Here is a 26,344-nt window from a genome sequence, read left to right as displayed (position 1 = left end):
TTCCTATCACATCCCCCCTCGACACTAGAATCTTTATTCTAGTGTCGTAAGATTCAGTTCCTTCAGGCGCTCTTCATACCCCATCCCTCGTAGCTCTGGGACAAGCCTCGTTGCAAACTTCCGAACCTTTTCCAGTTTCCTTATGTGTTTCTTCAGGTGGGGGCTCCATGATGGCGGATCATACTCTAAGACTGGCCTCACGTAGGAAGTGTAAAGCGCCCTAAATGCCTCCTCTCTTAAGTTTCTGAATGATGTTCTAACTGTTGCCAGTGTAGAGTACGCTGCTGTCGTTATCCTATTTATATGTGCCTCAGGAGATAGATTAGGTGTTACGTCCACCCCCAGGTCTCTTTCACGCGTCGTCACAGGTAGGCTGTTCCCCTTCATTGTGTACTGTCCCTTTGGTCTCCTATCTCCTAATCCCATTTCCATAACTTTACATTTACTCGTGTTGAACTCCAGTAGCCATTTCTCTGACCATTTCTGCAACCTGTTCAAGTCCTCTTGGAGGATCCTGCAATCCTCATCTGTCACAACTCTTCTCATCAACTTTGCGTCATCCGCAAACATTGACATGTAGGACTCTACTCATGTAAACATGTCGTTAACATATATTAGAAATAGAATTGGTCCCAGCACCGATCCTTGAGGTACTCCACTTGTTACTGTTCGCCAGTCCGACTTCTCGCCCCTTACCGTATATGTGTGTATATGTGTGTGTGTCTCACCACCGTTTCTCACCATCTAATTGTGTCTTGAGTTAATTATTAAGGAGTACTTTGTGGAGTTAAGTTACCCGTTGGGGGACTTGGTACACTGGTTTAAGTCTGTTGGTTTACCAGACACAAGTTTGGCGTGTCTCGTAACAACGGCCCTCGCAGAGCTGATCACTTGAGACAGTTAAGCAAGTCCCAGCTGTGTCTGGGTACAAGTGACAGGATGAACAACCCAGCGGGTTTTCTTCCTATTGGGGAGTGTTGTACATGCTGCTATGGCGGTGTGTTCACTCACAGGATGAGTGGCGCTGCCCAATACTGTCACTATGGCGGTGTGTCCACTCACAGGATGAGTGGCGCTGCCCAATACTGTCACTATGGCGGTGTGTCCACTCACAGGATGAGTGACGCTGCCCAATACTGTCACTATGGCGGTGTGTCCACTCACAGGAGGAGTGGCGCTGCCCAATACTGTCACTATGGCAGTGTGTCCACTCACAGGATGAGTGGCGCTGCCCAATACTGTCACTATGGCGGTGTGTCCACTCCCAGGATGAGTGACGCTGCCCAATACTGTCACTATGGCGGTGTGTCCACTCACAGGATGAGTGACGCTGCCCAATACTGTCACTATGGCGGTGTGTCCACTCACAGGATGAGTGATGCTGCCCAATACTGTCACTATGGCGGTGTGTCCACTCACAGGATGAGTGACGCTGCCCAATACTGTCACTATGGCGGTGTGTCCACTCACAGGATGAGTGACGCTGCCCAATACTGTCACTATGGCGGTGTGTCCACTCACAGGATGAGTGGCGCTGCCCAATACTGTCACTATGGCGGTGTGTCCACTCACAGGATGAGTGACGCTGCCCAATACTGTCACTATGGCGGTGTGTCCACTCACAGGATGAGTGACGCTGCCCAATACTGTCACTATGGCGGTGTGTCCACTCACAGGAGGAGTGGCGCTGCCCAATACTGTCACTATGGCAGTGTGTCCACTCACAGGATGAGTGGCGCTGCCCAATACTGTCACTGGCGGTGTGTCCACTCACAGGATGAGTGACGCTGCCCAATATTGTCACTATGGCGGTGTGTCCACTCACAGGATGAGTGACGCTGCCCAATACTGTCACTATGGCGGTGTGTCCACTCACAGGATGAGTGGCGCTGCCCAATATTGTCACTATGGCGGTGTGTCCACTCACAGGATGAGTGACGCTGCCCAATACTGTCACTATGGTGGTGTGTTCACTCACAGGATGAGTGGTGCTGCCCAATACTGTCACTATGGCGGTGTGTCCACTCACAGGATGAGTGACGCTGCCCAATACTGTCACTATAGCGGTGTGTCCACTCACAGGATGAGTGACGCTGCCCAATACTGTCACTATGGCGGTGTGTCCACTCACAGGATGAGTGACGCTGCCCAATACTGTCACTATGGCGGATCCTGCAATGGCCAGGCCAGGCCAGACGTCACTCATGTCGTGACTGGCCGCCACCACCATCGAGAAACTGACCTCAAGGTTGCCATCTTATCTGACCCACGACTGGAAACTCTGGCTAGCACAGAACATGGCCGACTTCTCCAGCGGCACAGGTGTGCCAGGTCAGTACGACGGGCTCGCCATAGCCCGTGCTCCTTGCAACTTTTTGTTCCCAGTAGCTGAAAGTAAACAGCAGACCTCTCTAGCACCACTCCTCTGTGTAAATGTGACACTTCGTCCTAGGTAATCGGTCAGTGGGCCCACAACGGCCTTCATGTGTTGACCTTCCTCGTTGTATCCTGGGGCCAGATTCACGGAGCAGGTACTCAAGTACTTACGAACCTGGGGCCAGATTCACGGAGCAGTTGCGCAAGTACTTACGAACCTGGGGCCAGATTCACATAGCAGTTACGCAAGTACTTACGAACCTGGGGCCAGATTCACATAGCAGTTACGCAAGTACTTACGAACCTGGGGCCAGATTCACATAGCAGTTACGCAAGTACTTACGAACCTGGGGCCAGATTCACGAAGTAGTTACGCAAGCACTTACGAACCTGGGGCCAGATTCACGAAGTAGTTACGCAAGCACTTACGAACCTGGGGTCAGATTCACGAAGTAGTTATGCAAGCACTTACGAACCTGGGGTCAGATTCACGGAGCAGTAACGCAAGTACTTACGAACCTGGGGCCAGATTCACGAAGCACTTACGCAAGTACTTACGAACCTGGGGCCAGATTCACGAAGCAGTTACGCAAGCACTTACGAACGTGTACATCTTTCCTCAATCTTTGACGACTTTGGTTACATTTATTAAACAGTTTACAAGCATGAAAACTTGCCAATGAACTGTTGTTATTGTTATAAACAGCCTCCTGGTGCTTCCGAGCTCATTAACTGTTTAATAATTGTAAACAAAGCCGCCAAAGATTGAGAAAAGATGTACAGGTTCGTAAGTGCTTGGTGAATCTGACCCCTGTTGTACTCCAGCAGGCCTGGGTGAAGGCCAATTGTACTCCAGGCCTGTACACCCAGGCCTGCTGGGTGTACAGGCCTGGGTGTAGGCCAGTTGTACTCCAGCAGGCCTGGGTGTAGGCCAATTGTACTCCAGGCCTGTACACCCAGGCCTGCTGGGTGTAGACCAGGTGTACTCCAGCAGGCCTGGGTGTAGACCAGGTGTACTCAAGCAGGCCTGGGTGTAGACCAGGTGTACTCCAGCAGGCCTGGGTGTAGACCAGGTGTACTCCAGCAGGCCTGGGTGTAGACCAGGTGTACTCCAGCAGACCTGGGTGTAGACCAGGTGTACTCCAGCAGGCCTGGGTGTAGACCAGGTGTACTCCAGCAGACCTGGGTGTAGGCCAGTTGTACTCCAGCAGGCCTGGGTGTAGACCAGGTGTACTCCAGCAGGCCTGGGTGTAGACCAGGTGTACTCCAGCAGGCCTGGGTGTAGACCAGGTGTACTCCAGCAGACCTGGGTGTAGACCAGGTGTACTCCAGCAGGCCTGGGTGTAGACCAGGTGTACTCCAGCAGGCCTGGGTGTAGGCCAGTTGTACTCCAGCAGGCCTGGGTGTAGACCAGGTGTACTCCAGCAGACCTGGGTGTAGACCAGGTGTACTCCAGCAGGCCTGGGTGTAGACCAGGTGTACTCCAGCAGGCCTGGGTGTAGACCAGGTGTACTCCAGCAGGCCTGGGTGTAGACCAGGTGTACTCCTGCAGGCCTGGGTGTAGACCAGGTGTACTCCAGCAGGCCTGGGTGTAGACCAGGTGTACTCCAGCAGGCCTGGGTGTAGACCAGGTGTACTCCAGCAGGCCTGGGTGTAGACCAGGTGTACTCCAGCAGACCTGGGTGTAGACCAGGTGTACTCCAGCAGGCCTGGGTGTAGGCCAGTTGTACTCCAGCAGACCTGGGTGTAGACCAGGTGTACTCCAGCAGACTTGGGTGTAGACCAGGTGTACTCCAGCAGGCCTGGGTGTAGACCAGGCGTACTCCAGCAGGCCTGGGTGTAGACCAGGCGTACTCCAGCAGGCCTGGGTGTAGACCAGGCGTACTCCAGCAGGCCTGAGTGTAGGCCAGGCGTACTCCAGCAGGCCTGGGTGTAGACCAGGTGTACTCCAGCAGGCCTGGGTGTAGGCCAATTGTACTCCAGCAGGCCTGGGTGTAGACCAGGTGTACTCCAGCAGACCTGGGTGTAGGCCAGGTGTACTCCAGCAGACCTGGGTGTAGACCAGGTGTACTCCAGCAGGCCTGGGTGTAGGTCAGGTGTACTCCATCAGGCCTGGGTGTAGACCAGGTGTACTCCAGCAGGCCTGGGTGTACTCCAGCAGGCCTGGGTGTACTCCAGCAGGCCTGGGTGTACTCCAGCAGGCCTGGGTGTACTCCAGCAGGCCTGGGTGTACTCCAGCAGGCCTGGGTGTAGGCCAGGTGTACTCCAGCAGGCCTGGGTGTACTCCAGTAGGCCTGGGTGTACTCCAGCAGGCCTGGGTGTACTCCAGCAGGCCTGGGTGTACTCCAGCAGGCCTGGGTGTACTCCAGCAGGCCTGGGTGTAGGCCAGGTGTACTCCAGCAGGCCTGGGTGTACTCCAGCAGGCCTGGGTGTACTCCAGCAGGCCTGGGTGTAGGCCAGGTGTACTCCAGCAGGCCTGGGTGTACTCCAGCAGGCCTGGGTGTACTCCAGCAGGCCTGGGTGTACTCCAGCAGGCCTGGGTGTAGTCCACCAGGCCTGGGTGTACTCCAGCAGGCCTGGGTGTACTCCAGCTGGCCTGGGTGTACTCCAGCAGGCCTGGGTGTACTCCAGCAGGCCTGGGTGTACTCCAGCAGGCCTGGGTGTACTCCAGCAGGCCTGGGTGTACTCCAGCAGGCCTGGGTGTAGGGGTACACCCCTGTACACCAACTAACTGGTGACTGGTTATTTCCATCTTAATTTTCAATGATGTTATTGTTTGATAAACATTGTCTTAAGCTGGGCATATTGAAGTCTCCAAGACGGATAATATCTGGCACCAGGTTGCCAAGATTATGAACACGCTCGCTGTGTTCTGTAACTGTTCTTTGGCTTGCTGAACCGCAGCACCTGGAGGTTTGTTCATTGGAATAACAGCGAGGTTTATGTTCTCTGCTTAACTCTGTACCTTTACCACCTCATTGGTAGAGTTTAAGAGCTCTGTGTATAGAGGTTCTTGTTTAATATATATATGGAGCAGCAACTCTATATGACATGTTTACTCTATCACATCTGTGTTCATTATATTTAGAACTGTTACTGTGGCACTTGTCAAGGACTGGCACTCTACCTGTTACTGTGGCACCTGTTATAGACTGGCACTCTACCTGTTACTGTGGCACCTGTCATGGTCTGGCACTGTTACTGTGACACCTGTCATGGTCTGGCACTGTTACTGTGGCACCTGTCATGGTCTGGCACTGTTACTGTGGCACCTGTCATGGTCTGGCACTGTTACTGTGACACCTGTCATGGTCTGGCACTGTTACTGTGACACCTGTCATGGTCTGGCACTGTTACTGTGGCACTTGTCATGGTCTGGCACTGTTACTGTGGCACCTGTCATGGTCTGCCACTGTTACTGTGGCACCTGTCATGGTCTGGCACTGTTACTGTGGCACCTGTCATGGTCTGGCACTGTTACTGTGGCACCTGTCATGGTCTGGCACTGTTACTGTGACACCTGTCATGGTCTGGCACTGTTACTATGACACCTGTCATGGTCTGGCACTGTTACTGTGGCACCTGTCATGGTCTGCCACTGTTACTGTGGCACCTGTCATGGTCTGGCACTGTTACTGTGACACCTGTCATGGTCTGGCACTGTTACTGTGGCACCTGTCATGGTCTGGCACTGTTACTGTGGCACCTGTCATGGTCTGCCACTGTTACTGTGGCACCTGTCATGGTCTGGCACTGTTACTGTGACACCTGTCATGGTCTGGCACTGTTACTGTGGCACCTGTCATGGTCTGCCACTGTTACTGTGGCACCTGTCATGGTCTGCCACTGTTACTGTGGCACCTGTCATGGTCTGCCACTGTTACTGTGGCACCTGTCATGGTCTGGCACTGCACCAAGAGACAGTCCACAGTGCCATACACAGTTCAGGAGCATGTTGGCTGTAGTTTTGTGTCCAGTTAATCTATCATGCAGCCCCCCCCCCTCCCTGGTACTCTACCGGCAAGGTGAGTGGCGGAGGTTAATGTCAGCGAGAGTTCGAGCCCGTGAACGGAATCCGGTGTTGGTTCACTGGCAGGTGAGGTCCAGCCCCGGTGGACCAGTGTTGACTTGGTCTCTCCCCACCATCCTTGTCCACCGTGTTGGGTGTATTGGGTGGGTGGGTGTGTGTGTGTGTGTGTGTGTGTGTGTGTGTGTGTGTGTGTGTGTGTGTGTGTGTGTGTGTGTGTGTGTGTGTGTGTGTGTGTGTGTGTGTAGTGGGTGGGTGTGTGTGTGTGTGTGTGTAGTGTGTGTGTGTGTGTGTGTGTGTGTGTGTGTGTGTGTGTGTGTGTGTGTGTGTGTGTGTGTGTGTGTGTAGTGGGTGTGTGTGTGTGTGTGTGTGTGTGTGTGTGTGTGTAGTGTGTGTGTGTGTGTGTGTGTGTGTGTGTGTGTGTGTGTGTAGTGGGTGGGTGTGTGTGTGTGTGTGTGTGTGTGTAGTGGGTGTGTGTGTGTGTAGTGGGTGGGTGTGTGTGTGTGTGTGTGTAGTGGGTGTGTGTGTGTGTAGTGGGTGTGTGTGTGTGTGTAGTGTGTGTGTACTCACCTATTTGGGCTTGCAGGATCGAGCACTGGCTCTTGGATCCCGCCTTTCCATCCATCGGTTCTTTACAGCAATGACTCCTGTCCCATTTCCCTTTCATACCTAGTTTTAAAATTATGAATAGAGTTTGCTTCCACAACCTGTTCCTGAAGTGCATTCCATTTTTCCACTACTCTCACGCTAAAAGAAAACTTCCTAACATCTCTCTGACTCATCTGAGTTTCCAGCTTCCACCCATGTCCCCTCGTTCTGTTACTATTCCGTGTGAACATTTCATCTATTTCCACTTTGTCAATTCCCCTGAGTATTTTATATGTCCCTATCATATCTCCTCTCTCCCTTCTTTTCTCTAGTGTCGTAAGGTTACGTTCCCTCAGACGTTCTTCATATCAAATCCTTCGTAACTCTGGGACAAGCCTCGTCGCAAACCTCTGAACCTTCTCTAGTTTCCTTATGTGTTTCTTCAGGTGGGGGCTCCATGATGGCGCGGCATACTCTAAGACGGGTCTCACGTAGGCAGTGTAAAGCGCCCTAAAAGCCTCCTCACTTAGGTTTCTGAATGAAGTTCTAATTTTCGCCAGTGTATAGTACACTGCTGTCATTATCCTATTTATATGTGCCTCAGGAGTTAGATTAGGTGTCACATCCACTCCCAGGTCTCTTTCTCGAATCGTTACAGGTAGGCTGTTCCCCTTCATTGTGTACTGTCCCTTTGGTCTCCTATCACCTGATCCCATTTCCATAACTTTACATTTACTGGTGTTGAACTCCAGTAGCCATTTCCCTGACCATCTCTGCAACCTGTTTAAGTCCTCTTGGAGGATCCTACAATCCTCATCTGTCACAACTCTTCTCATTAATTTTGCGTCATCCGCAAACATTGACATGTATGATTCCACTCCTGTAAACATATCATTTACGTAAATTAGAAAGAGGATTGGGCCCAGCACCGATCCTTGAGGTACTCCACTTGTTACTGTTCGCCAGTCCGACTTCTCGCCCCTTACCATTACCCTCTGGCTCCTTCCTGTTAGGTAGTTCTTCACCCATACTAGGGCCTTTCCGCTTACTCCTGCCTGCCTCTCAAGTTTGTATAGCAGTCTCATGTGCGGTACCGTATCAAAGGCCTTTTGGCAGTCAAGAAATATGCAGTCTGCCCAGCCTTCTCTGTCCTGCCTTATCCTTGTTACTTTGTCATAGAATTCTAAAAGGTTTGTTAGGCATGATTTCCCTGTCCAGAACCCATGTTGGTGCTTGTTTACAAACCCAATGCTCTCCAGGTGCTCAACAAGTCTTAGCCTAATTATTCTTTCAAGTATTTTGCAGGGGATGCTTGTCAGTGATACGGGTCTGTAGTTAAGTGCCTCCTCCCTATCTCCTTTCTTAAAAATCGGTACGACATTTGCCTCCTTCCAGCAACTGGGCAATTCTCCCGACATAGTGACTCATTAAAGATCATTGCCAGAGGCACACTGAGAGCCTGCGCTGCCTCTTTTAGTATTCACGGTGATACTTTGCCTGATCCAACCGCTTTAGTTACATGTAGTGTTGTCAACTGTTTCATTACCTACTCTGCTGTCACCTCTATATCTGATAGTCTTCCATCTAGGGTAATCTCTTCCAACAATGGGAGCTGCTCAGGCTCGGTTGTGAACACTCCATGGAAACTTGCATTCAGTACCTCACAGATTTCCTTGTCGCTTTCTGTATATTCCCCCTCTGTTTTCCTCAGTCTTGTCACTTGGTCATTTACCGACATCTTCCTTCTTATATGGATATGTAGTAATTTTGGTTGCTTTTTCGCTTTGATTGCAATATCATTCTCATAATTTCTTTCCGACACTCGTCTTATGTTAATGTAATCGTTCCTAGCTCTGATACATCTAATCCTGTTGTGCTCTGTCCTTTGTCTTCTGTACTTCCTCCACTCCATCCTGCTTCTCACTTTTGCTTCCTGACACTGTCTATTAAACCATGGGTTATTATATTCCTTCCTGCTTTTTTCCTTTACTGTTGGAATAACTCTCTCTCCAGCCTCCTTGCATTTCCATATGACTTGGTTCATCATATCTTGGACTGTTTTTCCTCTAATTTCTTCCTCCCACTGCACTTCTCCCAGGTAGTCCCTTATCCTTCTGTAGTCCCCTTTTCTGTAATCAAGTCTCCTTTCCCGGACCTCTTGTCCTTTGGTCACAATTTTAAGCTCCATCATGTAGTCAAAGACTAGGACACAATGGTCACTGGCTCCTAGTGGTATTTCATGTTCTAAATGCTCGATGTCTTCTACATTCTGGGTGAAAACGAGGTCTAATAGGCTGGGTGTATCCCCTCCTCTTTCCCTAATGTCTTCCTTCACATGCTGTGTTAGGAAATTCCTGTCAATAACGTCTACCAGCTTCGCTCCCCAGGTCTCCTCCCCGCCATGGGGATGCCTCGTTTCCCAATCTATCTCTCCGTGATTTAGGTCTCCCATGACCAGTAGCTTCGCTCTCATTCTATGCGCTATAGCTGCTGCCCTCTGCAGTTCATCTATACATGTTTTGTTGCTGTCCTCGTACTCCTGCCTGGGCCTTCTACTGTTTGGTGGGGGATTGTAGAGTATCAAGATTACAATCTTCTTCCCATCCACTGTCAGAGTTCCATGTATGAAGTTCGTGCTTTCATTGGTACCCAGATTTTCCAGCTCATCAAACTTCCATTTCCGCTTTATTAGGAGTGCCACTCCTCCTCCCTGTCTCTGTGTCCTTTCTTTTCTTATCACCTGGTACCCCTCTGGAAAGATTGCATCCGAGATCATGCCATTTATTTTAGTTTCCACTATTGCCACTATGTCTGGGTCTGCCTCACTAACTCTTTCTTTTATCTCTTCTGCTTTATTGGCTACCCCATCAGCATTGGTGTACCAAACCTTGAGACTCTTCTTGGAAACTCGGGTGTCAGAGTTCCCCCTTTCGCCGGGGGTCTGGGGGGGACGGGGGGGGGGGGTGTCTTGGGGGCGAGTGGGGGTGTCTGGGGGGGGGGGGTGCTAGGGGTTGCCTGGGAGTGCCTGGAAGTGCCTGGTAGTGCCTGGTAGGCAAATGGGGTCTGGGCATCTAGGGGGGTAGGAAGGGCATAATGGGTCTGAAAGTTAGGGAGAGTCTGAATGGCATAGGAGGGTTGAGAAATAGGGTGTGTGTGTGTGTGTGTGTGTGTGTGGGTGGGGGTAGTGGGTAGTGGGTGACTGATGTGGTCACCCACCTGCGCCCAGTTTCCCCTTGTCTCGCCCCCCTCACTCCTCGTCCCTCACCCCTCCGCCCCATCTGCTAGGTCAAACTTGGTTCCTCCCCCCCCCCCCTGTCAATTAGGTCAACATATTTGCTGGATTCCTTCTGGGCCAAGTGGCAGCGCTCCGCCTGGCGAGTCTGCGCGTACTGTTGGGGGTCACTCCACCGGAAGTGCTCTTCCTACACTCCCCCCCTCCCCCCATGCCTCCCCCCCCCCTCATTCTTTCTCTGCTTCTCTTACTTTACCTTTTTCATCACCTGTCCTTCTTCCTCTCTTCTTCTCTGGTGTTACCTTCGCTTTCGTTGCACTGTTTACGTCCTATTCTCACCCCTCCTTCTGTACATTCTCCTGTTCTCCTTACCTGTTACCTAGCAGTAAATAGGTACCTGGGTGTTAGTCAGCTGTCACGGGCTGCTTCCTGGGGGTGGAGGCCTGGTCGAGGACCGGGCCGCGGGGACACTAAAGCCCCGAAATCATCTCAAGATAACCTCAAGATCTCAAGATAACCATATGTCGTCTCCGTGCTCCCGCCTGACCCTTCATGTCCCCCCCCTCCCCCTGTACCCACCATGTCCCCCCCCCCCTCACCCCGTGTCGTCAGTGACAGGAGTGGGTCACGACGGAGGTGACAGTGTTGGTGACCTGCATTCCCGCCATTGTCACCTGTGTCACGTACTTGTCACCGCCCCCCCCCACCACCACGGTCTGTGTATGGGGGACTGCCATACACCGCCATCTGGCTGTGGTGGTGGTATTATTCCCCCCCCCCCTTCCCCTCTCGACCTGTGGGGGGGGGTAAGGGATTCGGGTCGTGGTGTCAGGTCAGGTGTCACTACACCCGTGGCACTGCACCCGTGGCACTGCACCCGTGGCACTGCACCCGTGGCACTGCACCCGTGGCACTGCACCCGTGGCACTGCACCCGTGGCACTCTCAGGTGCATCCCTCTGTCAAGAGAAAACAACGCCACACGAATACACACACATGAACACATTTTGTGCGTTGAGAGGCGGGACCAAAGAGCCGAAGCTCAACCCCCGAAAGCACAACTAAGTGAGTACATTATAAACTCATTTTTTCCTGCGCGAGACACGAGACAAAGTACTGGTGAGGTTGTCGTCTTCCACGACACCGCAGCGACGGGTCGTATTCAGGGAGCAGCGACATCTTTCCTGCAGCACAGTAAAATAACAACATACTGGAGTGAACGATATGGAAGAAAATGCAGAATAGAACCAGTGAAGAACAGAGGTGCCATAGACACAATCAGAGAACACTGTATAAACATCAGAGGTCCGCGGTTGTTCAACGTCCTCCCAGCGAGCATAAGAAATATTGCCGGAACAACCGTGGACATCTTCAAGAGGAAACTAGATAGTTTCCTCCAAGGAGTGCCGGACCAACCGGGCTGTGGTGGGTATGTGGGCCTGCGGGCCACTCCAAGCAACAGCCTGGTGGACCAAACTCTCGCAAGTCAAGCCTGGCCTCGGGCCGGGCTTGGGGAGTAGAAGAACTCCCAGAACCCCATCAACCAGGTATATGTGGGCCTGCGGACCGCTCCAAGCAACAGCCTGGTGGACCAAACTCACAAGTCAAGCCTGGCCTCGGGCCGGGCTTGGGGAGTAGAAGAACTCCCAGAACCCCATCAAGCAGGTATATGTGGGCCTGCGGGCCGCTCCAAGCAACAGCCTGGTGGACCAAACTCTCACAAGTCAAGCCTGGCCTCGGGCCGGGCTTGGGGAGTAGAAGATCTCCCAGAACCCCATCAAGCAGGTATATGTGGGCCTGCGGGCCGCTCCAAGCAACAGCCTGGTGGACCAAACTCTCACAAGTCAAGCCTGGCCTCGGGCCGGGCTTGGGGAGTAGAAGAACTCCCAGAACCCCATCAAGCAGGTATATGTGGGCCTGCGGGCCGCTCCAAGCAACAGCCTGGTGGACCAAACTCTCACAAGTCAAGCCTGGCCTCGGGCCGGGCTTGGGGAGTAGAACAACTCCCAGAACCCCATCAACCAGGTATATGTGGGCCTGCGGGCCGCTCCAAGCAACAGCCTGGTGGACCAAACTCTCACAAGTCAAGCCTGGCCTCGGGCCGGGCTTGGGGTGTAGAAGAACTCCCAGAACCCCATCAACCAGGTATATGTGGGCCTGCAGGCCGCTCCAAGCAACAGCCTGGTGGACCAAACTCTCACAAGTCAAGCCTGGCCTCGGGCCGGGCTTGGGGAGTAGAAGAACTCCCAGAACCCCATCAACCAGGTATATGTGGGCCTGCGGGCCGCTCCAAGCAACAGCCTGGTGGACCAAACTCTCACAAGTCAAGCCTGGCCTCGGGCCGGGCTTGGGGAGTAGAAGAACTCCCAGAACCCCATCAACCAGGTATATGTGGGCCTGCGGGCCGCTCCAAGCAACAGCCTGGTGGACCAAACTCTCACAAGTCAAGCCTGGCCTCGGGCCGGGCTTGGGGAGTAGAAGAACTCCCAGAACCCCATCAACCAGGTATATGTGGGCCTGCGGGCCGCTCCAAGCAACAGCCTGGTGGACCAAACTCTCACAAGTCAAGCCTGGCCTCGGGCCGGGCTTGGGGAGTAGAAGATCTCCCAGAACCCCATCAAGCAGGTATATGTGGGCCTGCGGGCCGCTCCAAGCAACAGCCTGGTGGACCAAACTCTCACAAGTCAAGCCTGGCCTCGGGCCGGGCTTGGGCAGTAGAAGAACTCCCAGAACCCCATCAACCAGGTATCAACCAGGTATCAAGCAGGCCCGAGGGCTAAACTCTGGAAACACAAACCGAAACTGTCTCTATTTTCCGCTTGTTACAACTTGTAATAAAGTTGTTGCATCTTGGCTGAACGTGTTTATGACGCATTAGAACGTTGTTACAACTTGCTATATTGGTTGTTATAACTGGTTAGGTGTTAAAACTCGTTCGAACGTTGTACTAACGTCGTAGTTACGGTGTGTGTTCGGCGGGATATCACCGCAAACAAGACATGACAAGGCTGATCTCGTCGGAATTTAAAACTACTGAATAATTTGGAGGATATTGATCCAGACTACTGCTATAAAAGCAATCCATCCTCCTTAAATGAGGGTACTTTTTTTGTAACTGTGGTCGATCGTACCAATAGGATCCCCAGTAAGCCACTTTTTGTACTGTTTAATAGTCCGGAAAAAATTATGCTAATTACCAAACTTAAATATTCCTAGACCCAGTACAGTACATATATGCACTATATTATTTTTATTTATTTATTTATTTATATATATACAAGAAGGTACATTGGGTTTGTGAGAATACATAGCATAGTACAGTAATTGCACTCTTGTAAAGCCACTAGTACGCGCAGCGTTTCGGGCAGGTCCTTAATCTAACAGATAATTTTAAGTAGGTAAATTCTATCAGAATTAATAAAATGATAAATACATTGCAAGAAAAAAAATGAGATGAGAGAGATTAGTAAGTATATTAAAGCACATTGGTATATTAAACGAACGAAACAAATTAGGAACGAACAAATCCACAAGGGCCGTGTCGAGGATTCGAACCTACGTCCGAGAGCATCCCAAACGCTGCCTTAATCGACTGAGCTACGACATGGTAAGAGAATTGCAATTTCTTTTACCATGCTAAAAGAATTAGGCCTCAGCATTTATAAGGCCTACGATTGTTTGGTTAGGCTTCATTAGCAACATTAATATAAAAAACCTTAACGGTTTGTCCAAATTCAATCATACAAAAGTCTACTTTCTGGTGGTTCATCACGACATATTTGTAGACCAGACCACACACTAGAAGATGAAGGGACGACGACGTTTCGGTCCGTCCTGGGCCATTCTCAAGTCGATTGAGAATCGACTTGAGAATGGTCCAGGACGGACCGAAACGTCGTCGTCCCTTCACCTTCTAGTGTGTGGCCTGGTCAACATACTTCAGCCACGTTATTGTGACTCATCGCCTGCAAACATATTTGTACTTTTGACCGAAGAGTTACTACAAGAACTCTCGTTTTAGGAGGTTGAGCTTTTCAAAGGTCAGATATAACACACACAAGGAGCCACGGCATGAAGCTCAACAAGCCACAATGTAACACAGAAAATAGGAGATTTTTTTCACCCACAGGGTTATAAACCCATGGAACCGCCTACCCGCCGAAGCCGTCAATGACAAAACATTGCTACAATTCAGAATCCTGCTGGATGAAATCAGGACAGAGGTCAACGCAAAGTTTGCGGGGAATAACAACCATTGATCAGTAAACATACTTGCACTTGAACACCCATTGTTTATCCTTCTTAGGCATAAGCACTCAGAAAATAGCACTTCACCGGTCGGCCGAGTGGACAGCACGCGGGACTTGTGATCCTGTGGTCCTGGGTTCGATCCCAGGCGCCGGCGAGAAACAATGGGCAGAGTTTCTTTCACCCTATGCCCCTGTTACCTAGCAGTAAAATAGGTACCTGGGTGTTAGTCAGCTGTCACGGGCTGCTTCCTGGGGGTGGAGGCCTGGTCGAGGACCGGGCCGCGGGGACACTAAAGCCCCGAAATCATCTCAAGATAACCTCAAGATACCTGGTTACCTGGTTGATGGGGTTCTGGGAGTTCTACTCCCCAAGCCCGGCCCGAGGCCAGGCTTGACTTGTGAGAGTTTGGTCCACCAGGCTGTTGCTTGGAGTGGCCCGCAGGCCCACATACCCACCACAGCCCGGTTGGTCCGGCACTCCTTGGAGGAAACTATCTAGTTTCCTCTTGAAGATGTCCACGGTTGTTCCGGCAATATTTCATATGCTCGCTGGGAGGACGTTGAACAACCGCGGACCTCTGATGTTTATACAGTGTTCTCTGATTGTGCCTATGGCACCTCTGCTCTTCACTGGTTCTATTCTACATTTTCTTCCATATCGTTTTATATCATATCATATAAGATAACCTTACGGCAATTTTATTTTGGTACAATGGGAAGGTTATACTAACCTGTCCTTACAAAACACGTCGCTCTTTGCTCGTATGCGCTACTGCCAAAAAATACAGCAATTTGAAAATTAAAAAAATCGAAAATAATTTTCGGATTTTTGTTTTCCAAAACAGCAAGTTAAGGGTCTTCTGGTAGGTTAGGAGGGCAGGAAGTTCACCTTAGGTTTCAAAACTTCATGAAAACCGTTAATTGAAAATTTCCTCTTCTAACCTAACAGAGTAAGCCAGAGGACCTAAAACAGAAAACGAGATAATACGTCAATTTTGTGAGCTGCTTCCATTTTTTATTATGATCATTTTACACCTTAGTGCGCATACGAGCGAAAAGCGACGTAATTAGTGAGAGTACGGGTTGATGTATATACCTAATGCGTTCATATGGTTATCTTGAGGTTATCTTGAGATGATTTCGGGGCTTTAGTGTCCCCGCGGCCCGGTCCTCGACCAGGCCTCCACCCCCAGGAAGCAGCCCGTGACAGCTGACTAACACCCAGGTACCTATTTACTGCTAGGTAACAGGGGCATTCAGGGTGAAAGAAACTTTGCCCATTTGTTTCTACCTCCTGCGGGAATCGAACCCGCGCCACAGAATTACGAGTCCTGCGCACTATCCACCAGGCTACGAGGCCCCCTTCACTTGACAGGTGATGGTGACAACACTCATCCATCAACCAAACGACTCTTACCTTGAGGTTACCTTGAGGTGCTTCCGGGGCTTAGTGTCCCCGCGGCCCGGTCGTCGACCAGGCCTCCTGGTTGCTGGACTGATCAACCAGGCTGTTAGAGAGCTTGGTTAAGGTGGTGACCCAAAAGCTGCAACAATAATGCTTGCAGACAATTAAACAGTAAACTTTTGTTCTCTACATTGCAACAACATTTTTTTCACATCATTATTTATGACTTGGAGAACACGTCTGGACTGATGATGGGTAGTTAGCCATCTTCTTGCCACAAGTGACAAAAATAATAGGAAAAACATTAGCTGGAATGAAAACACGAACCTTTTACAATACACGTCTGAGGTTCAGTGGTGTACATGGCAACCTGTCCTCAGACCAAGACCATTCCATCCAGCGGTCGACCCCAAAGACGCATTCAACAATTTTAACATGCTAGCTCCCGCCAAACACACACCGAAACTACGACGTTGGTACAACGTTCGAACAAGTTTTAACACCTCCTAACCAGTTATAACAACCAATATAGCAAGTTGTAGCAACGTTCTAATACGTCATAAACACGTTCAGCCAAGATGTAACAACTTTATTACAAGTTGTAACAAGCGGAAAATAGAGTCAGCCTCGGTTTGTGTTTCCAGGGTTGTTCATTCAAAATAGGAAGTTTCTCAAATATAAATTAATATTAAAATATATTAGCATATTGTGTTTATTTAGGCATTTATATATTTATTTACGAGAATGTACAATTGGTTTGTGAGATTACATAATATTGGTATTTTTACATAATTGCAGAGCCATTAACACGCAGTGTTTCGGGCACTGGTTAGGTTAGGTGTTTAGGTTCTGTTGGCCATTATTTGTAGTACGCGGGTGAAGTAATGACAGCGTTCTGGTTCGAACAAAAGTCGTCAGCGAAGCACTTGGTGTTCGAACATCATTGTAATGATCTGGGGCTCAGATCATTGGTTCTCTCTTCTCCCCTCTTTTCCCTCCCCTTCTCCCCTCCTTTCCTTCTCCTTCTCCCCTCCTTTCCTTCTCCCTCTCCCCTCCTTCCTTCTCCCATCCCCTTGGCCGTCATTCGTCTCCTCCTCTTCCTCCCCCCCCCTTGTCGCATTGTAACGACCGCTTCCCTCTGTCGTAATAACCGCGGCCTCTATTGTAATAACCCAATGTTCCCCAGTATTAATCCTGTTATCTTGTTATCTCTCGTGATCGTAATATACGCTCTCTGTTGTACATCTCTGTCTCTTCACTCAATACCCCAGCTCAACACTGTTACAGTCCAGTATGACCCCTCACTGGACTGCCACGTATGTAAGAGGAATATTAAATGAGGAAGATAAACCAAGGACAAGGGTTATTAGTTAAAAAAAAAAACAATAACAAAACACATTTACACTGCCACCACCTTCCTGACCAACCATACCTGAATGTGTCAATCACCGATCCCCCAGGAAGGCAAGGAATCAGTAACCATGGGACTCCGGGTAATATGAATTTCAGAAATAAATTTTGGAAAATTAGTTTGTGTAATTTACGTTACTTATTTGAATCCAAGGGCAACTTTAGTATCTATTAATAGTAGGAGAACATGGGAGCTTCCAATACAACCCCTAAAAATGACAAAGTAGCAAAATATATCAAAGGGGAGTTAAGTGAATACCACTGGACAAGCTATACAATTTATTTTATGAAACATGTAAATTAAGACAATTTGAACACATCACCTATTCTATTTCCCTAGAGGCACAATGGATATTTACCGAGGACACAAAACTCAAGTGCACTATACCTTAAATACCCGCACCACGGCCAAGATGTTGATGGCTTAATGATCTGGGGCTCAGATCATTGGTTCTCTCTTCTCCCCTCTTTTCCCTCCCCTTCTCCCCTCCTTTCCTTCTCCTTCTCCCCTCCTTTCCTTCTCCTTCTCCCCTCCTTTCCTTCTCCCTCTCCCCTCCTTCCTTCTCCCATCCCCTTGGCCGTCATTCGTCTCCTCCTCTTCCTCCCCCCCCCCTTGTCGCCCATTTGTCAGGGTCAAGAGGTTGACCTGAGGGTAGGGTGGTCGTGGATACCTTGGCTCTCCCACTCAATTCCCCACTCAGATGTTCCCTCTCATTCCCTCTCTTTCCCTCTCAGCAGCGGCCTTCCCCATACCAGGCAGAGTCAAATGTCCCTACTCCTATCTTAGAGGAGACAGGCTTGAACATAAATTATCAGTTTGTAAACATCGCTCGCAGGTGTCTGGGCTCCATAGACGCGCCTTGTCCCCCTTCTCTAGCTGGGGAGAGCTGACTCAATCTTCAGAAATTCATGTAGCTTTCCACGACAGATCAGTGAAGGTGATTGGCCTGAGATAAGGGCCAAGTCCTTATTGGCCCTAGAGAGCCAGACCTCAGGCCTACGTGTTAAATGGTTGGCCAGGGCCAAAATAATGGGTGGAGCCCTGGGGCTGTAGTAGATGGTGGGAGGAGTATCCTTCCCAGCAATAAGTTGGAAAAACTAAATTTCATCAGTGTGTCTTGGGAGTGTATTAGGAACAGGGCCGCAAGCCCGTATCCTCGGGGCTGAGGGCAGCCATCAACATCTTGGCCGTGGTGCGGGTATTTAAGGTATAGTGCACTTGAGTTTTGTGTCCTCGGTAAATATCCATTGTGCCTCTAGGGAAATAGAATAGGTGATGTGTTCAAATTGTCTTAATTTACATGTTTCATAAAATAAATTGTATAGCTTGTCCAGTGGTATTCACTTAACTCCCCTTTGATATATTTTGTTACTTTGTCATTTTTAGGGGTTGTATTGGAAGCCCCATGTTCTCCTACTATTAATAGATACTAAAGTTGCCCTTGGATTCAAATAAGTAACGTAAATTACACAAACTAATTTTCCAAAATTTATTTCTGAAATTCATATTACCCGGAGTCCCATGGTTACTGATTCCTTGCCTTCCTGGGGGATCGGTGATTGACACATTCAGGTATGGTTGGTCAGGAAGGTGGTGGCAGTGTAAATGTGTTTTGTTATTGTTTTTTTTTTTAACTAATAACCCTTGTCCTTGGTTTATCTTCCTCATTTAATATTCCTCTTACATACGTGGCAGTCCAGTGAGGGGTCATACTGGACTGTAACAGTGTTGAGCTGGGGTATTGAGTGAAGAGACAGAGATGTACAACAGAGAGCGTATATTACGATCACGAGAGATAACAAGATAACAGGATTAATACTGGGGAACATTGGGTTATTACAATAGAGGCCGCGGTTATTACGACAGAGGGAAGCGGTCGTTACATCATCAGTTGTGAGTTGTGTGTAAACCGTTTTTCATTCATAAACAGGGGGTTTGGCGGGTGGATGGAATGGGCTTTGGCCATTGTTTATGAGGACGGGCTGGTAGATGGAGCTTGAATACCCCTGAATACCAAGCGTACCGCCCGAACGTGAGCTGCTGGCGCCGCCACCTGTGACCCAAGTGACTGTCTCATGGTGACGCCTTCTCCTCAGTCCTTGTGTGAGGGTCATGGTATCCGGTCTTGGTTTTCCTGTGTGAAGATCCTGGCTGTTGATGTTAGGCAGGGGGTACGTGGGTTGTGTTCCTGTACTGTACATGGTCTGTGGGCTTGATGACTACACTGCCTGCATGCCATTTTTCAGGCAGTGAGGGGCGAGCGCTGATGATTGATTGATGAAGATTAAGCCACCCGAAAGGTGGCACGGGCATGAATAGCCCGTAAGTGGTGGCCGTTTTGAGCCATTACCAGTATCGAAAGCTGATAATGGAGATCTGTGGAGGTGCGACTGCACCCTGCGTGACGGGAGATGTCTCCCGTGTGGGGAAAGCGCGTAGCCATTATGACTATATAGCACTGGGAAGGGTTCGGGATGGGACGGGGGAAGGAATGGTGCTCAACGACTTGGACGGCCAGGGATTGAACGCCGACCTGCATGAAGCGATACCGTCGCTCTATCGTCCAGTCCAAGTGGTTGAGCTTTCAGCCAGTGAATGTTAACATATTAAATAATTTGCACCTTCATATTTTGAATGTTTAAAGATATTATCCTTGGACGCATGGGGTAATTTTTTATTTTTTAATCCATCTAGCAGAGTCGCAGAAAGTGGCATGTCAGGTGTTAATAATGATCACAGTGACCTGTGGGTTGTGAAGATCACAACCCACAGGATTGTGATCCTCCTGAGGATCACAATCACTGGTTGTGAGTGATATGGGCCAATCACGGGTGACTTGTGATCTTCTGTTATTGTGTAGAGTTAGCCACTCAGAACGAAATGTCCATGTAGCCCGGGCTATAGTTGAGCTCTTAAGAGTTGTAATCTGTTGTACTCAGTCATGTACCTTTTATGGACAATAATTCTCATTGTGTTGATTATGGATGAACTCTTTATAAGTAGTGACATGCGATGATCTTGTCCGCAGTACCTGAGCAAGCAGACTGCCGCCCTGAGGGAGGTGAACGATTCTCGGCTTCGCATCTACGAGCAGCTGGAGATCTCCATACACGAGCTGGAGAAGAACAACAACAGACTCGCTGCCGAGGGCGCCGCTGACAAGCGTAAAATAAGGAAGTACGTAGCCCCTCGGCCCCATGTCAACACGACTGTTTCTATTGTGATTTATGTGTGTAATGAAGGGCAAAGAGGTAGAACGGCCTATTCACATAGCTCGAGTGCAGGGGGAGTTGTGTAAAACCCTGGTTTGTGTCTCGGAGAGGCTGCAGGATCCAAGTAAGTTGGTACAACTTCTGGTTTCAAATCTTTTTGGCCATATCGTAGCTCAGTCGATTAAGGCAGCGTCTGGGATGATCTCGGACGTAGGTTCGAATCCTCGTCACGGCCCTTGTGGATTTGTTCAACAAGACTATTCTTTGTCAATGGGTCCACTAAGACGTCTTGAAGTAGTGGCTGAGGAGTGATAGCGTAGTAACGTTGTTATTTGTGAGTGCACAACCACCACATAGCAATATGGTAGTTGTTAGTTCACGGGATATATTGACAAGGGCAATAAATAATAAACAGAATATGCAGAATATTTGCACTGAAATTCGTACTGTACAGAATAATTTTATTTTCAGGAATGAAGAATAAAGAATATTTGTATTTGTTGTGTTTTCACTTTGATTTCATTGCTGTTTTCACTGACTCGGTGATATGAATGTTTAACATTACAAATATTTGTTTACTCTATAGGAGTGGTGTCTGGGGCAGTCTCTACCCCCCCCCCTCCACTCCCGTTCCTCCTTTTCCGTCTCTCCCACATCGTCCCTCCCCCTTTTCCTTCCTCTCCCCACTCTCCCCCCTCTCCCTCCTCTCCCCCCTCTTCCCTCTCCCCCCCCTCTTCCCTCTTCCCCCCTCTTCCCTCTCCCCCCCCCTCTTCCCTCTCCCCCCCCTCTTCCCTCTCCCCCCTCTTCCCTCTCCCCCCTCTTCCCTCTCCCCCCTCTTCCCTCTCCCCCCCCTCTTCCCTCTCCCCCCCTCTTCCCTCTCCCCCCCTCTTCCCTCTCCCCCCCTCTTCCCTCTCCCCCCCTCTTCCCTCTCCCCCCCTCTTCCCTCTCCCCCCCTCTTCCCTCTCCCCCCCTCTTCCCTCTCCCCCCCTCTTCCCTCTCCCCCCTCTTCCCTCTCCCCCCCCCCTCTTCCCTCTCCCCCCCCTCTTCCCTCTCCCCCCCTCTTCCCTCTCCCCCCCTCTTCCCTCTCCCCCCCTCTTCCCTCTCCCCCCCTCTTCCCTCTCCCCCCCTCTTCCCTCTCTTCCCTCTCCCCCCCTCTTCCCTCTCCCCCCCTCTTCCCTCTCCCCCCTATTCCCTCTCCCCCCTCTTCCCCCCTCTTCCCTCTCCCCCCCTCTTCCCTCTCCCCCCTCTTCCCTCTCCCCCCTCTTCCCTCCTCTTCCCTCTCCCCCCCTCTACCCTCTCCCCCCCTCTTCCCTCTCCCCCCCTCTTCCCTCTCCCCCCCTCTTCCCTCTCCCCCCTCTTTCCTCTCCCCCCTCTTCCCTCTCCCCCCTCTTCCCTCTCCCCCCCTCTTCCCTCTCCCCCCCTCTTCCCTCTCCCCCCTCTTCCCTCTCCCCCCCTCTTCCCTCTCCCCCCTCTTCCCTCTCCCCCCCTCTTCCCTCTCCCCCCCTCTTCCCTCTCCCCCCCCCTCTTCCCTCTCCCCCCCTCTTCCCTCTCCCCCCCCTCTTCCCTCTCCCCCCCTCTTCCCTCTCCCCCTTTTCCCTCTACCCCCCTCTTCCCTCTACCCCCCTCTTCCCTCTCCCCCTCTTCCCTCTCCCCCTCTTCCCTCTCCCCCTCTTCCCTCTCCCCCTCTTCCCTCTCCCCCTCTTCCCTCTCCCCCTCTTCCCTCTCCCCCTCTTCCCTCTCCCCCTCTTCCCTCTCCCCCTCTTCCCTCTCCCCCTCTTCCCTCTCCCCCTCTTCCCTCTCCCCCTCTTCCCTCTCCCCCTCTTCCCTCTCCCCCTCTTCCCTCTCCCCCTCTTCCCTCTACCCATTCTTCCCTCACTCCCCCCTCTCTCTCTCCCCCCTCTCTCTCTCCCCCCTCTCTCTCCCCCCCCTCTCTCTCCCCCTCTCTCCTCCCTCTTGTCTTTCCACTTCTCCCCACCCCCATTTTCTTTATCCTCTTCTCATTTCCTAACCCCCCCCCCCCTCCTCCAATCTTGAAAAGTGATAAATTATCATTTACATACATATAACAGAAAGGTTCCCCAGGTCTTTTCCTTCCTCTTTCCACCATTTCGCCACTCTTCACCTCATCCCCCCTTCCATCCCCTCATCCCCCCTTCCATCCCCTCATCCCCCCTTCCATCCCCTCATCCCCCCTTCCATCCCCTCATCCCCCCTTCCATCCCCTCATCCCCCCTTCCATCCCCTCATCCCCCCTCCCCCCTCCCCCCCTTATCAGAAACTTTATTATTAACAAACCACACCTTTGTCCTACTCTTTGCCCCATTTCCCCTTGGTCCCCCTCAACCCCCTCTCCCCCCCCATGGTCCCCTCATCCCCCTCCCCTTGGTCCCCTCATCCCCCTCCAATTGGTCCCCTCATCCCCCTGCTTCCCCCTCTCCTTGGTCCCTGCCTCCCCCTCCCCTTGGTCCCCTCATCCCCCCCTGCCTCCCCCTCCCATTGGTCCCCTCATCCCCCCTGCCTCCCCCTCCCCTTGGTCCCTGCCTCCCCCTCCCCTTGGTCCCCTCATCCCCCCTGCCTCCCCCTCCCCTTGGTCCCTGCTTCCCCTCCCCTTGGTCCCCTCATCCCCCCCTGCCTCCCCCTCCCATTGGTCCCCTCATCCCCCCTGCCTCCCCCTCCCCTTGGTCCCTGCCTCCCCCTCCCCTTGGTCCCCTCATCCCTCCCTGCCTCCCCCTCCCCTTGGTCCCCTCATCCCACCTGCCTCCCCCTCCCCTTGGTCCCTGCCTCCCCCTCCCCTTGGTCCCCTCATCCCCCCCTGCCTCCCCCTCCCCTTGGTCCCCTCATCCCCCCTGCCTCCCCCTCCCCTTGGTCCCTGCTTCCCCTCCCCTTGGTCCCTGCTTCCCCCTCCCCTTGGTCTCCTCATCCCCCCTGCCTCCCCCTCCCCTTGGTCCCCTCATCCCCCCCCCTGCTTCCCCCTCCCCTTGGTCCCTGCCTCCCCCTCCCCTTGGTCCCTGCTTCCCCCTTCCCTTGGTCCCTGCTTCCCCCTCCCTTTGGTCCCCTCATCCCCCCTGCCTCCCCCTCCCCTTGGTCCCCTCATCCCCCCTGCCTCCCCCTCCCCTTGGTCCCCTCATCCCCCCTGCTTCCCCCTCCCCTTGGTCCTTGCCTCCCCCTCCCCTTGGTCCCTGCCTCCCCCTCCCCTTGGTCCCCTCATCCCCCCTGCTTCCCCCTCCCCTTGGTCCCTGCTTCCCCCTCCCCTTGGTCCCTGCTTCCCCCTCCCTTTGGTCCCCTCATCCCCCCTGCCTCCCCCTCCCCTTGGTCTCCTCATCTCCCCTGCCTCCCCCTCCCCTTGGTCTCCTCATCTCCCCTGCCTCCCCCTCCCCTTGGTCCCTGCCTCCCCCTCCCCTTGGTCCCCTCATCCCCCCTGCTTCCCCCTCCCCTTGGTCCCCTCATCCCCCCTGCCTCCCCCTCCCCTTGGTCCCCTCATCCCCCCTGCCTCCCCCTCCCCTTGGTCCCCTCATCCCCCTTGCCTCCCCCTCCCCTTGGTCCCCTCATCCCCCCCTGCTTCCCCCTCCCCTTGGTCCCCTCATTCCCCCTGCTTCCCCCTCCCCTTGGTCCCTGCTTCCCCTCCCCTTGGTCCCTGCTTCCCCTCCCCTTGGTCCCTGCTTCCCCTCCCCTTGGTCCCTGCTTCCCCCTCCCTTTGGTCCCCTCATCCCCCCTGCCTCCCCCTCCCCTTGGTCTCCTCATCTCCCCTGCTTCACCCTCCCCTTGGTCCCTGCTTCCCCCTCCCCTTGGTCCCTGCTTCCCCTCCCCTTGGTCCCTGCTTCCCCTCCCCTTGGTCCCTGCTTCCCCTCCCCTTGGTCCCTGCTTCCCCCTCCCCTTGGTCCCTGCTTCCCCTCCCCTTGGTCCCTGCTTCCCCCTCCCCTTGGTCCCCTCATCCCCCCTGCCTCCCCCTCCCCTTGGTCCCCTCATCCCCCTCACCTTGGTCCCCTCATCCCCCCTGCTTCCCCCTCCCCTTGGTCCCTGCCTCCCCCTCTCCTTGGTCCCTGCTTCCCCCTCCCCTTGGTCCCCTCATTCCCCCTGCCTCCCCCTCCTCTTGGTCCCCTCATCCTCCTGCCTCCCCCTCCCCTTGGTCCCTGCCTCCCCCTCCCCTTGGTCCCCTTATCCCCCTGCCTCCCCTTCCCCTTGGTCCCCTAAGCCTCCTGCCTCCCCCTCCCCTTGGTCCCCTTATCCCCCTGCCTCCCCCACTCCTTGGTCCCCTCATCCCCCCCTGCCTCGCCCTTTCCTTGGTCCCTGCTTCCCCCTCCCCTTGGTCCCCTCATTCCCCTGCTTCCCCCTCTCCTTGGTCCCTGCTTCCCCCTCTCCTTGGTCCCCTCATCCCCCCTGCTTCCCTCTCTCCTTGGTCCCTGCTTCCCCCTCCCCTTGGTCCCCTCATCCCCCTGCTTCCCCCTCCCCTTGGTCCCTTCATCCCCCCTGCTTCCCTCTCTCCTTGGTCCCTGCTTCCCCCTCCCCTTGGTCCCCTCATCCCCCTGCTTCCCCCTCCCCTTGGTCCCCTCATCCCCCTGCTTCCCCCTCCCCTTGGTCCCCTCATCCCCCTGCTTCCCCCCCCTCTCCCCTTCTCTCAGAAAATTGCGCTTAATGTAGAAAAAAAGCGCTTAATGTAGGCCTATCTTGACCAGCCTATGTCTGTCCTGTACCGCAGACCACACCCCCATGCCCCTTGCAAATTTGGGTGAGGCTATCCCCAGACGTTTGGCCTCCAACTTTGTACAGACAAAGATATTCTCTTATACAGTAGTATAGATTAAAGAAAATGATGTGATATTTTATCATCCAGTTTGAGAATTGTTTTAATTATTATTTAAAAATATCACATGGTAGGAATAATATATTGGCAAGAGTATCTTTAATGTGATATATATTTTTGTTAAAATTAGCTTGTTTGACATATACCAAAAGTAATAGATGGCCTTGTCCACCCCACAGCTTGTGTAGTAACTTGGAATCTGTGGAGGCTCGCTGTGATGAGCTACAAAAGAACCTGGAGGAGGCGCGGGCAGGCGCCCAGCAACAGAGGGGTAGGAACAAGCGACGCTCCATCATTGTGGAGGATCAGAACATCCGACGCTCGCACTCCTGCGAGAACACCACACAGGTCACTAACGCCACATCATTTTTTGGGGGGGTTTAGAATAGGTCAGTGCATAAGCAAATGTTGCCACGTAAATTGGGCAATGTTTGGCGAAATGATGAAAATCAGTTGAGTTCGAGATAAAGGTAATTCGTTGAATCAGGTACACCAAGTCACCATCTTAATAGAATGACTCCAGTCTCCAAAAATGATAGAACTAATTACTACTAATGATTGAATGTATAAAAAATATGGACTCTAAAAAAAATATCCTATTTTGTACTACTGCATTGAAATTTTAAAAAGACATAAAAAATTTAAAACTAGCCATTAATCTAAACTAAACCTAACATGCACAATCCTATGCCTAATTTAGTTCATATACATCCTAGGCATAGGGAAAGTTAGATTTGATGATTGTCTTTTTTGGGACTTTTATAAAATAAGTACTGTATTACAAAACGTGGAAATTTTTTTTGGGGGGGAAACTGTCCATATTTTTGTACCACCATACATAATAGCCATACATATATTTCATTCACCTGGGCTGTGTGGGTCTCGAACCGTGGACTCCACGCGTGTGAGGCCGACACTCTATCGAGGCCCCCACACACTTGGGGTCCATGAATGGGTCATGGTTCATGACCCATTCAGCCCAGGTGAATAGAATGTTTATTTCCACGGAAGTGTGGATAGCAATTTATACATATATACTATCA

General features: G+C 51.8%; 1 protein-coding gene across 9 annotated transcripts in view; it reads left to right on the top strand.

The window, feature by feature from the left end:
• The window catches only part of Cen (cerebellar degeneration-related protein 2-like), a 621,507-nt gene that overhangs the window by 553,977 nt on the left and 41,186 nt on the right, over positions 1-26,344 (top strand). For all 9 annotated transcript variants that reach the window (XM_069314440.1, XM_069314434.1, XM_069314438.1 and 6 more), the window contains 2 exons: positions 20,317-20,465; positions 25,481-25,649. In XM_069314440.1, coding sequence (XP_069170541.1) covers positions 20,317-20,465; positions 25,481-25,649 — 318 coding nt within the window. The remainder of the gene's footprint in view (positions 1-20,316; positions 20,466-25,480; positions 25,650-26,344) is intronic.

The sequence above is a fragment of the Procambarus clarkii genome, chromosome 79, assembly GCF_040958095.1.
Source record: "Procambarus clarkii isolate CNS0578487 chromosome 79, FALCON_Pclarkii_2.0, whole genome shotgun sequence".
NCBI classification, from domain to species: domain Eukaryota; kingdom Metazoa; phylum Arthropoda; class Malacostraca; order Decapoda; family Cambaridae; genus Procambarus; species Procambarus clarkii.
Note: the sequence above shows the minus strand (reverse complement) of the source record. Positions and strands in the feature narration are given on the sequence as shown.